Genomic DNA, 13,110 nt, shown 5'->3' with positions numbered 1-13,110 from the left:
TTCAAAACAGTGAAAAATTAACCTGTAGATATTTATTTATTTATTTGGTAAAAGGGGAGGAGAAAAGAGAAAGTCCTGATCTATCACATTTCTAATTCCAACCCTGATTAATTATATTCATGGCTCAGTGTGCAAACTTAAGTATTTTCAGTATGTTTCTTCCTTCTCTTCTCGTAACTCCCAATAGAGAAGACCTATTAGCTCAATGACTTGGAAAAATCACTCGGCATTGATGGAATTCATATTTCTGGCCTATCCTTCCTGCCCAGAGCTGCGTATTCTGACCTTCATTGGGGTCAGCCTGGTTTATACATTGATCACCACTGGGAACATACTCATTATGGTTTCCATTAAGAAAGAAGTCCGTCTACACGTGCCCATGTATTATTTCCTAGGTAGCCTCTCAGGCATAGAAATATGCTACACTGCAGTGGTGGTGCCACATATCCTGGCCAACACCCTACAGTCAAACAAGACCATATCCTTCCTGGGGTGTGCCATTCAGATGGTTCTTTTCATTGGACTTGGCAGTGCTGATTGCTTACTCTTGGCCATTATGGCCTATGATCGCTATGTTGCCATTTGCCACCCCCTGAAGTACCCTCTCATCATGACTTTGACTCTTTGTTTCCGCTTGGTTGTGGCATCAGTGATCGTTGGCTTGTTCTTGTCCTTACAACTAGTGGCCTTCATCTTTTCTCTGCCATTCTGCCCTGCTCGAGGTATTGAACACTTCTTTTGTGATGCACCACCAGTGATGCATCTCATTTGTGCCAACAGCCACATCCATGAGCTGTCAGTGCTGGTGGCAGCCACATTAGCCATCGCTGTGCCTTTCTTTTTCATTGCCACCTCCTATGCATTCATAGTGGCTGGGGTGCTCAAGATCCCCTCAACAGCTGGGCGGGCCGGGCCTTCTCCACCTGCTCCTCCCACCTCACTGTGGTGCTGCTGCAGTATGGCTGCTGTGCCTTCATGTACCTGCGCCCCAGCTCCAGCTACAACCCCAAGCAAGATCGGTTCATCTCAATGGTGTACATACTGGGAACACCACTGCTCAATCCACTCATCTACACCTTGAGGAACAATGAAATGAAAGGGGCCATAAGGAGAGTCATTTCCAGGAATTACCTACCCCAGAACAGCTAGTGTAGGGGAGGTTACAACCAAACAGGCAAGAGTTTGTATCCAGTCTATAATAATCCTTGTGCAACTGAGATATTTCTCTGTTCTTGTCAAAACTAACATGTGCTGTTTAGCTTCATATGCCAAAAACTTTAAAAATAGTTATATCATTTTACTCTTTTCTAAGAGAGAAAGATATAACCAAATGATCATAAAGTAATATAAAATGTGAAGTATAAGTCAGTATCAAGGTAATCGCTGCAAATAAGTGACTCATTTAGTGATTTCTAACCAAAAATAAAATGTAATAAATCCATCAGAAATGAGACAGAAAAGAGACTGGGTGATTCAGTCCACAAAATAAAGCCTCATGTGTACAGCGAGGGACAGAGAAAGACCTTGAGAATCAGGGACTCACAGGAAATTACCAAAACAAAGATTTTATTTTTTATTACAGTATTGTTTGTCAAACTGAAAGTGCGTTAAGAGCATAATTTCCATAACCACACCTCCCAGGACCCAAACTACTACGGATCCATGTCATTTCATTAATGTAATTGCTAGAGCAAAACAGGCACGTAAGACGGATGTCCTAAATGTTTTCACATCCCTGAAAATCCACCAAAATCCCACTATGCCTGCATGAGCAATTAGAGTTATCACTTCAGCTAGACCAAGCAGTAGGACCATGACCCAGACTCTCAAGTCCACATAACACTATACTGTCCAGAACATAGACAGACCAGCAGCAGGAGGAAAGCTGTTTCAGGGAACAGGTAAACAATGCAAAAGTCCCAAAGCCTCACCTCATTCTCACAGTCAATCAAAAACATAGCACATGTGATCCAAGGCAATCTTCAAGACTCTCCCTACAACCCTGGCTTAACTTGACCTGGTTTATTCCATGGCTCGAGTGTACAGTGCACCAGACCCAGCAGGATTTTTCCAGACACTGTTGGCCACCTCCATTTCCAGGAGACCATCTCAGAAGATTCTTCTGCACAAAGGACCCTACCCTCTATGGGGGCCTTCCAAATGCTCACAGATACCACTGACAGTGAATATAACAGAGGAAATTCCCTGGAGAACACATTACTACACACACTCAAAACCCAAATATCCCACCTAATCAATACTAAAGGACACATCTTCATGAAAAGACATTCCACTAAGGTAGATATTCAAGAATGTCAGAAGTGGTGACAACTCCAGTGTATGCAGATATCAACACAAGGCCACAACAAAATATTTTAAAACAAGGAAAGTTGACAACTTCCACAGTACTCAATGAACCCCTAGTAATGGAGCCCAAATAAAATCAAATTCTTTAAAAGCCTAAAAGGGAATTCAAATGACGTCTTAAAACTCAGTGACAAGTGATGCCAGCAGGCAGTGTCATGATTGAAACACTGTACTCCCACATGACCAACTGTGGTTTGAGATCCAGACCCAGCTGCTTGAGAATCACTCAGGTGCATGTGCATGCATGCCCAAAAATACCAGGAGGAGGAGAATGGAAGAAAGGGAATTGGATGTACCACCCCCGCCCCCAGAAATAGTTTCTCACTTTCCCTCTCCCTGTCTCTGTCTCGCCCTGTGAGAAAGAAAAAAATAAAAACACCTCTGTGATTGCAAGAAAATACCAATAGACAGTTCAATGAACTCAGGAAAACATTACAAGAACATAAATGAGCAATTTTAAAAAGATACAAAAAAATTTTTAAAAAGTTCTCAAAATGAACCAATGAATCACTGAACAAATAAAAAATATATATGATACAGAGATTCAGTAATGGACTAAAACAAACAGAAGAATATTAGAACTGAAAGACCAATCTTTTTAGATAATCTAGTCATGGAAAAAATAGAAAACAAATGAAAAGAATAAAGATAGCCCATGAGATTTAAGGAACACCATCACATTACCAAATATTTGCATCATGAGAGTGCCAAAAAAAAAAAAAAAGAGAGAGAGAGAGACAAAGATCAGAACAGAAAACTTACTTAATTCTGGAGACCTGTTCCAGCTGGGGTGGGTTGAAGCTCGTAGGAAAGCGATGCAGTCAATAAGGAATCAGGCAGAGACTTCAATGTTCTTTAGCATGTTCTCAGCTGACTACAGTCAGAGCAAGCTCAAGACTGCAGCATCAGTGGCTAGGAGGCATATGTATTTCTTGGGGGATGTTTAGGAAGTAGGAGGGGTGATGGGGGAAGTAAAAGATTTTACTCTAAAAAATGAGGTATACAAAGTATGGACACAATAATCATAAAACATGATTTCTGTTTTGTTTGATTAGGTATAAACAGTCACAGTTCTCAGGGCGAGGAAGTCCATCTGTCCAGTGCATTTTCTTCTCAGATCTTGATTATTGGATAGGGTCTTTTTGGGTGAGAGGGTTTTGTAGCTCAGGAGGCAACAGAGGATGTTTTATTAGCAGATTTTCATAGTTTACAGCACACAGATGAGAAACCCTTTGTAGTTAGAGACTATCTGTTGCCTGCCTGAATTTAGATAAGAACTCTCAGTTAAGATTGGTAATCTCCCCCTGGTGTCTTTAGGTTTGTTCATTCTGTCATCGCCAGCCAGGTCTGTCTTTTCTCTATTAACCTACGGATCCCTGTATTTTATTTGCTGAATTTCAGTCTGTTAATCAGTGAATTCTTGTGCTCTATCTTTGAATCCCTGTCATGGCCGTGGATGCTCTAACTTGGCCTAACATAAGTTAACTTGGCCTGTAGCCTTAACAAGGGGTGTTTACATAAAATTAGTCTTTAACTTAACCTACATATGCTAATTACGCTAATTCAGCTTATACTAACTCAGTCTAACATATGCTAATTAAGCCTAACACAGGCAGGTGGGGAAGTCTCACAAAGTAATTTCCTGATAGCAGTCACCTTAGGGAACTGCATTCCTTCAGGATCACTATTTGGCTTTATTGTAAAGTTGCAGTAATGCTGGGGATGTTATTTTACCCTTATGGGGTACTGTAATGACAGTAAAGCCCATGGCAGAGAGATTGAAATCACAAACCAGTACAACAAACACAGTTGAAAGCCTGAGCTTGCAGCTGTGGTCCTTGCCTGCAGCTCTTCTCACCCAAACCTTGCTTAGACATGAGAGACAACTCTTTTAGACTCTGCCTGTGTTGGCTGCATGGTCTCCGCCAATTTAATAAATAGCTGAAAATTTCTCAATTATTAGGAAAGATACAGACATTCATACAAAAGAATCTCAAAGATCTCCAAACAGATTCAACCTAAAGAGGTACTCAGTTAGGTATATTATAATTAAAACCAATAAATAAATAAATACAAGAAAAGAGAAAAGAAAATTCTTGCAGCAGCAAGAGAAAAGCATCAAGTTACATATAATTGCATTCATATCAGATTAACATAACAGTGTACTTCTTAGCAGAATCAGTGCAGAACCAGAGAAAATGGAATGATTTATTCAAAATCCTAAAACAGACAAAAATGCAAACAAATGCTTTGCCCCGTAAACCTAGTCTTCAGAATAGGAGAAATGAAGTCTTTCCCGTTTAACCAAAAATGGAAGTAATTCACCACCACTAGACTCAGCCTTCAAGAAATCCTATAAGGAGTTCTAAATTTGGAAGCATACTGACTAAAACTGCCATCAAAAACAAAATCAAAACAACAACATGATACTGGGAGCATAGGCACTAGATACACAAAAGAGAAATAGAAAGGAATCAAGTCTTATGCCACAGATAATCTCCAAACCACCATCATAGATAATAAAAGAAAAACAGAAAGAAAAATAGACAAAACAGCCAGAAACCACCTAGCTAAGTGACAGGAGTAAGTTCTAATCTACCTGTAATAGCCCTAAATATAAAAAGATTAAATTTCTTAGACCAGCCAGTGCCATGGTGGTTAAGGTAGCTGGATCTCACATGGGCAGCTGCATGGTTCCAGTCCCAGACCTGGTGGCTTAAAAAACTTGGGGCATATGTGTGTGTGCCCCAAGTCTCTAGAGGAGAATGGAGGAGGATGAGGTATTGTGGTGTGGCCATCCCTCTGGATAAAGGGAGTTGGGGTGGTTTCTCTCTCTCTCTCTCTCTCTCTCTCTCTCTCTCTCTCTCTCTCTCTCTCTCCCCCCCCCTCTTTCTCTTTCATTGGCAAGTGCAGGCATCCTATGACAAAAAAAAAAGGAATAAATTTCCTATTGAAGAGATATATACTGGAGAGACATCATTGTGGTATCTCTCAGATAGGAAAGTCCAAAAAAGTAGTTGGAAAGATGGCTGAACCTAGAGCAGAGGAGTGAAGTGAGAAAAACAATACAATGGCAGGGCTGGGAGGAGTTTTAGGGGTGCCAAGTCTCAAGTACAAGTCATAAAATTAAGGACAATTGACCAAACTCAGGGGGAAAAATAGACATGACTGAATCCTCCCACAGTAGGGAGATGGTATGCAGGACTTTTCTCCAAAGCTTCCAGATCCCAGCTCTGCTTTCACCACAAACCCTAGTATATCCAACTCCAGAAGAGCACCAGAAGAAACATGGACCGTGAACTCATCTCAAGGAGCTGCAAGTATCTGCTACCCCAAGAGAAAGCTGAACTCTCCTACTCTGAAAACCTGAGTTCACCGCACCACCTTAGGGAGCTGACCAGGACATTTGTCCCTCGCTGGCAGGACTATATTCCTTCTCTCCCTCCAACTTTCCCTAGGATAGGAGCAGCAGCTTCCTGCTCCCTCTGTGCTTCTACAGAGCAGCTTTTCCACCCCTCCCTGGACAGTAAATGTTAGTGGAGGAGTAGGGAGGGGTGACTGACAAGAAGAAGGGAGACAGAGATCTCCTTTCTGGGGCAAAGAACAGATGGATGTCACCCTGCCCTCTTTGTAGCTTAAAGGGGCCATTTTTATAGGCCAGTGCAGGCAGCTAACATGTGCTGCAACCAGACACAGCTCCAGTCCTTCCCTACAATTACAGATATACAAAGGCCTGTGGATCCACCTAGATTACATTAGCAGGTCTGTGGACATATGTTTGCAGTTCCCACATGACATGCATTGCTCCATGCCTGCCCCTGGCCTTGCAGATAGGCATCAGCTGACCCCTAGTTGTTCAGATGTGCACAGCTGGCAGATCTATACCGTTTGTGCCCCCTGTGCATGCAGTTCCTACATCACCAACCACATCTCCTGCCCAGACCTGGAACCTAGCAGGCAGATGCGTACTACTCCAGCCCCACCTCCCAATATATCTGTGGTAGTGCACTGTCCTCACCCAGACTCCCAGCCATGCAAAAGAGCATGTCCAGCCCCTTACTTTATCAGCAACCCTGGCCCATGCATCAAACCACCTGCAGAAGACTGCCACGGCTGTAAAGAGAAGCACGTACTGGAGCAGACATCTTTCTCCACTTCCAGGTGTTGCACACAAAGAGTTAACTATACAAGTAGTCACGCTATGAGTCACGTCTTTCAACTAACTCCTGCATCCACACATGCGAAACCCATCCAACAGCTGAGACCTACAAACTGCCACTATAAAATCTAACACAGAAATTAAAGCATAAATACTCCTCAGATGCCAAAAAGTTAATACGAGGGCACAAGAAACTTGGAGGGAAAATCAAGGAAATAACTCTCCCCCAAAGGAACACATTAACTCCACACTAACAATCAGCAAAATGCAGAAAATCACATCAGTGTCAGAAATGAATTTTAGAATATTGATCATGAACAAACATCAAGATACAAGAGAACACAGACAATTTCAGATGAGAAAAACAACACATATGTTGTTATGAGAGAAATTCAATAGAGAAATAAACATCTTAAAGAGTTTGATATTCTTGGGACCAGCAGTTAGCATAATGACTGTGTCGCTGGACTTTCATGTAGTCGACTGTGGTTCGAGTCCCAGACCTGATGGCTTAAACTCATGCCAGGCGCATGTGTGTGTGTGCCCAAGATCCTGAGAGGAGAAAAGAGAAGGGATTGTGGCGTGGCCATCCACCCTAGGAGGTGATTTCTTGCTTTCTGTTTCTCTGTCTCTCTCTCTGTCTGTCTGGCGAGCACACGCACCCTATAGCAAAAACCTCTCTAAAAACAAAAAAAGAATTTGATATTCTGATATTCTTTAAATAAAATAAAAATTAAAATCCTGAGAATTTTTATACAATTCAAAAATTAAAGTTTGGTAGACAGCAATGAGAAGTTGGACCATGCAGAAGAATTTCTGAACCTGAAGATACAACCTTTGAAATAGTCCAAAGTGTCAAAAGAATGAAAATAATAGCCATTAAAAAATGAAGAGAATAGGAACAGCCCTATAGCATAATGATTAAGGGAGCCAGAAATGACATAGAACTGTGTGGTTCAAATCCTGGCCCTGACATCTTGAAAAAAAACATGCTTAGTCCCTGTGTGAGCATGCCCCAAATCCTGACAAGATGCAGAAATAGAGAACAAGAGATTGCAGCGTGACTACAGCCCACTGGGGAGGAACAACCCCCAAACACAAACACCGCCATCTCACTGTCTCTGGCAAGTTCACATGCCCTGTGGCAAATTTTAAAAAATTTTAAGAAATAAGAGAGCATACAGAAAATATAAAACTTGATTAATTATCTTAATAGCCTCAAAATGGGTATCCCAGAGGCAAAGAAATGGAAAAAATGAATAGAAAATCTATTTGATGAAATATTAACTGAAAACTTCTAAAATCTACAGAGAGATGCAGAAATACAGATCCAGGAAACTCAAAGGGCACCAAATAGATTCAGCATAGGAAACTCTTCTTAAGTTATATTATAGTTAAAACATATCAAAGCGAAAGAGAAAATTCCTTAAAATGGTTAGAGATAAGCCTGAAGTTACCTACTAAAAATATCTCATAAGACTAGCCTTAGACTTCTAAGCAGAAAATTTACAGGCCAAAAGGGAATAGGATGACATATTCAAAAATTCAAAAGATAAATTTTCAACCAAGAATCCTGTTCTATACCTAGCTTAACTTTCCTTTATATTTAAAAGAGAAATAAAATACTTTTCAAACAACTTTAGGAACCACCAATACTAGACCAGCTCTTTAAGAAACAGTAAAGGGGACCAGCAGGTGGAAGGGTGGTAAAGGCAGCTAGACACCACATGATCAACTGCATGGTTCAAGTTCCAGTCCCAGTGGCTTGAAAAACAAGCTGGAGATGTGTGCATGCATGCTCAAAGTTCCAAGAAGAGAATGAAGAAGGGATCACTGCATGATTATCCTCCTAGAAGGTGTTTTCTAACTCTCTCTCTCTCTCTCTCTCTCTCTCTCTCTCTCTTTCTCTCTCTCTCTGGTGGGTACATGTGCCTTATAGCAAAAAAAAAATTTTAAAAACTGGCTCTTTGAGAGGATAAACAAAATATACAAACTATTAGCTGCATTATTTAAGAAAAATAAGGGTAAGAACTCAATAAATAAAATTGGAAATGAAAAGGAGACATTATACCACACATCACAGAATGACTATTTGGAAGCAAAAAGACTACTAATGATCTGGAAAACCTGTAACAGATAAACAAATTTCTGAACATATATATCATACCTAGCTTGAATCAAGAAGATACATAAGTCCTGAATAGTACAATAACAAAGAATGAGATAGCATCAGTAATAAATAGTCTCCCCAAAAGAAAAACCCTCAGATGGCTTCACTGTTGAATTCTACACATTGTTTATAAAAGAATTAACTTTGATTCGCCTCAAATTAATCCAAAAAGTCCAAATGGAGAGAATTCTTGCAAACTCATTCTGTGAAGTCAACATCACCTTGATACTAAAACCAAGCAAAGACGGCACATACCAAAAAAAGAAAACTACAGAACAGAATATGGTTCAAAACTTTGCAAGAAAATACTAGCAAGTCAAATATAGCAATGCATTAAAAAGACTATGCACCACGACAAAGAATGCAAGGATTATCTCAGGTTTTAAGGATAGTTCAACACATGCAAAACAATAAAATAAAATAATCAAGGTAATAATTTACATTAAAAGAAGGAAATAGAAAATATGATCGTATCAATGGACATGAATTCATAAAAAGCATTTGATAAAGTACAACTCTTCATGTTAAGACTGTCAATCAAACAGGTAAAGAAGGTACATTTAATACAATAAATGCCATATAAGACAAAACCACAGCTAACATTATTCTCAATGGAGAAAAGTTGAAGGCTTTTCTTCTCAAAACTGGAACAAGACAAAAATGGCCACTTTTTCCATCCCTAGTCAAAAGAATATCAATGCAATCACACAAGTGAGTGAAATAAAAAGAATCCAAATTGAAAAGGAAGTTAAATTGTCTCTATTTGTACATGACATAATTGTATGTATAGAAAACCTAAATAATCCATTAAAAACTCTAACAGTGATAAATCAATTCAGTGAAGTTTCAGGAAATGAAATTAATATACAAAAGTCTGTAGCATTTTTGCACTCTAACAATAAGCAAACTAAGGCAGAAATGAAGAAATTAATTCCACTTATAATAGCCACCAAAATAAATCTAAAAATAAATACAACCAAGTAAAAGACCTCCTCTATGAAAATTATAAAAATCTGAATTAATAAATTGAAAATGACACAAAAAATGGAAACATATATCTTATTCATAAATTAGAAGACTCAACATAGCTGAAATGTTGACAGTACCCAAAATGATCTAAATTCAATGCAATTTCTATTAAAATTTCAACAATGTTTTTCAGAGAAGTAGGAAAAGACAGTCAAAAAATTTGCCTAGAATCACAAAAGAACTCCATATCACCAAAACAATACTATACAAAAAGCGTAAGTTTGAAGACATCTACTACTAACTTTGAAATATATTACAAAGCCATAATAACCAAGACAGCATGGTGCTGGCACATGAGCAGGTGCACAGACCAAGGGACAGAATAAGTAATCCATAAATGAATCCCAAAACATATGGACAGCTGATTTTTGTTTGTTTGTTTTAGGATTTTGCCATAGGGCATGTGCACTCACCAAAGAGAGAGCAATAGAGACAAAGAGAAGGAAAATAAGAAATGATCCCCCAGGAGGAGTGGCCATGCTACAGTCTCTTTTCCTCCAGTCTCCTCTTGGGATTTTGGGTAATGCATAAACATGTGTCCAGAGTGATTCTCAAGCCACCAGCTCTGTGACTGGAACCATGATCAGTCATATGGAAATCCAATGCCTTAATCACCATGCCACCTGCTAGCCCCCAGGAAGCTGATTTTTGACAAAGAGCATAAAGCAACCTAGTGGGAAAAGACAGTCTTTTCAACCTCCATATCATAAAACTACTGGAGGAAAACATTGTAGAGGAAATTCAAAATATTGAAGTAGGCAAAGATTGTTTAAATAAGATAAAATCAAAAGTAGAGAAGTAAGATGACTTTCTATTAAAAGTTTCTGCATAGCAAAGGGATAAATAGAGTAATGGGACAACCAAAAGAATGGGAGAAAATATGTACATATATTTCAGATAAGAGAATGACAACCAGCTTATATAAGGAACTCCTACAATTCATTTTATAAAAAGTAATAACTCAATTAAAAAATGGACATTTGGGAACCAGCAGTTAGCGTAATGGCTATGTCGCTGGACTCCCACGTAGTTGACCGCGGTTCGCGTCCCGGACCCAGTGGCTGAAAACTCACACCGGGCGCGTGTGCGTGCGTGCCCAAGATCCCGACAGGAGAATGGAGGAGAAGGGATTGTGGCGGGACCATCCCCCCTGGGGGGTGATTTCTCGCTTTCTGTCTCTATGTCTCTCTCTGTCTGTCTGGCAAGTGCACGCACCCTATAGCGAAAAAAACCTCTCCAAAAAAAAAAAAAAATGGACATTTGACCTGAGCAGGTAATTCTCAGAGAAAGATATATGAATGGCTTAAAAAAACATATGATTGGGGACCTGCAGATGGTATAATGGTTACATCACTGGACTCCCATATAGTCGACTGTGGTTCAAGTCCTGGACCTGACAACTTAAAACTCACACCAGGCAGAGGTGCATGAGTGTCCAAAATCCCAACAGGAGAATGGAGGAGAAGATATTGCAGCATGGCCAGCCCCCCGAGGGATGATTTCTGTCTGTCTGTCTATCTTTCTCTGGTGAGCCCACACACCCTATAGCAAAAATCTCTCTTTAAAAAAAAGCATATGATTGAGAAAATATAGGACATACACACATGAAATAGTACTCAGCCATAATGAATAATAAAATTCTGTCATCTGACACAAAGTGTTCAAATCTAGAAGATAAAATGCTAAGTAAAATAAGCCAAGCTATGGAAATACAATTACTATAGGTTTTCACTTAAGATATACCAAATGCCCACACTCTGGCAGAAACTGAAAGACTCAAAAGCATAGAAATAGAGAGAGTAATGTTAGATACCAGAAGCTGCTTGGTGGGGACTGTTAGCAGATGGATAATGAACAAAATGTTTATGGACACAAGAATACATGCAAATAAAGGGAGGAGTTTCATACTTCTACAAACCAATATTGCACCCCACAGAAATATACATTAAATGTATATAAACCAGAAATATTAACAAAAAATAATAACAATATAAAAGACAGAGACTGTCTGAATGGATTAAAAATAAGACCCAACTGTAATATATGCTACTTAAAATAGACTACAAGTGAAAGGATAGCTATGTTACTCCATACAATGGAAATCAAAAGTGAGCAGGATTTACTATGCTGATATTTAGTCAGAGGAATCCTACCTCTTTTGTACTATCAAAGCCTATTTATTTTCATGAAGCAATATCTATAGAGAATTTTCCTTGGATTTGGAATACCTATCCATTCTCTTTACCAATTGCTTTAATCTGAGCTATGGCACTGCCTGTTCCCTTATCATGGAGATATTTTAGCAGAATAGTGGTGCTATAATACGTTTTGTTTGCTGATAAATTTTATTTGGTCATCAGAGTGTTTTCTTGTTGCTTTGTTTTGTTTTTTTAATATTTTATTTTGTTTTAATTCCTTTTATACATTCAATCACTATGTATCGCTTCACTTGTAAAGTGAATTTTCACAGCATAAATACACTTTACACCAGTCCAGTCAAGGATATTATACACATTGTCATCAACAGATAATAATCCATTTCTGTGTCCCATAAATGTCTTGCCTCTCTATTTTTCTTCTTAATGCCTTTCCTCATACTCTTCCTACATCGTCTCGAGTTTGTTTAGCTTCTATTTTTCAATGAATTTAAATGCCTTTTGGAAGCCTATGAATACTTAAGTCCACCACTCTTCCTTTACCATCTATTTAATACTTGCTTTCCTGGTCCATTAGTTTATCTTGACTGCTTCCACTCTGAAGTAACTTGATTGTAGAACTCTTGCCAGTGTTCTCATATAAGCCTTGATAACTAAAAAGAAGTTTCATATATGTTTGAGTCTTATATGGTTCCAAAGTCCCAGTGATATGCTTTCAACTCAGAAAATAACAAAGGGTCTCAGGACCAGCAGTTAGCGTAATGGCTATGTCACTGAACTCTCAGGTAGTAGACCGCGGTTCAACTCCTGAACCCGGTGGCTTAAACTCATGCTGGGCACGCGTGCATGTGTGCATGCCCAAGATCCTGAGAGGAGAATGGAGGAGAAGGGATTGCGGTGTGGTCATCCACCTAGGGGGGTGATTCCTCGCTTTCTGTCTCTCTGGCAAGCGCACGCGCCCTGTTTCTGTCCATAGCAAATTATGAGTACCGTTTTTAGCAATGTTTAACTTTACTAGAAGCTCATCATACAAAGTATTGCTTTAAATATGCAGCCATCATCTGAGTATTAAAACCATAAAAAGAAAATATGATATATATCATATATATCCCATGTGTACATTTATCCATATAGGTGTCTATATATGATATACTAAAGGTGAAACATTTGATATGTATTAACATACACAGTAGGATATTATTTAGTTATTAAAAAGATGAAATGCCATC

The 13,110-nt window shown here is 39.1% G+C and overlaps 1 protein-coding gene across 1 annotated transcript; it reads left to right on the top strand.

Annotated features, from left to right (window-relative positions):
• The first annotated feature begins 205 nt into the window (after positions 1–205).
• On the top strand, positions 206–1,149 carry LOC102498295 (olfactory receptor 10W1-like). Its single transcript, XM_014592559.1, is given in 2 exon segments — positions 206–905; positions 908–1,149. Coding segments are annotated over 2 exon segments (942 nt in total).
• Positions 1,150–13,110: the final 11,961 nt, after the last annotated feature.

This window comes from Tupaia chinensis, unplaced genomic scaffold (genome assembly GCF_000334495.1).
Source record: "Tupaia chinensis unplaced genomic scaffold, TupChi_1.0 Scaffold000709_1, whole genome shotgun sequence".
In the NCBI taxonomy this organism is placed as follows: domain Eukaryota; kingdom Metazoa; phylum Chordata; class Mammalia; order Scandentia; family Tupaiidae; genus Tupaia; species Tupaia belangeri.
Note: the sequence above shows the minus strand (reverse complement) of the source record. Positions and strands in the feature narration are given on the sequence as shown.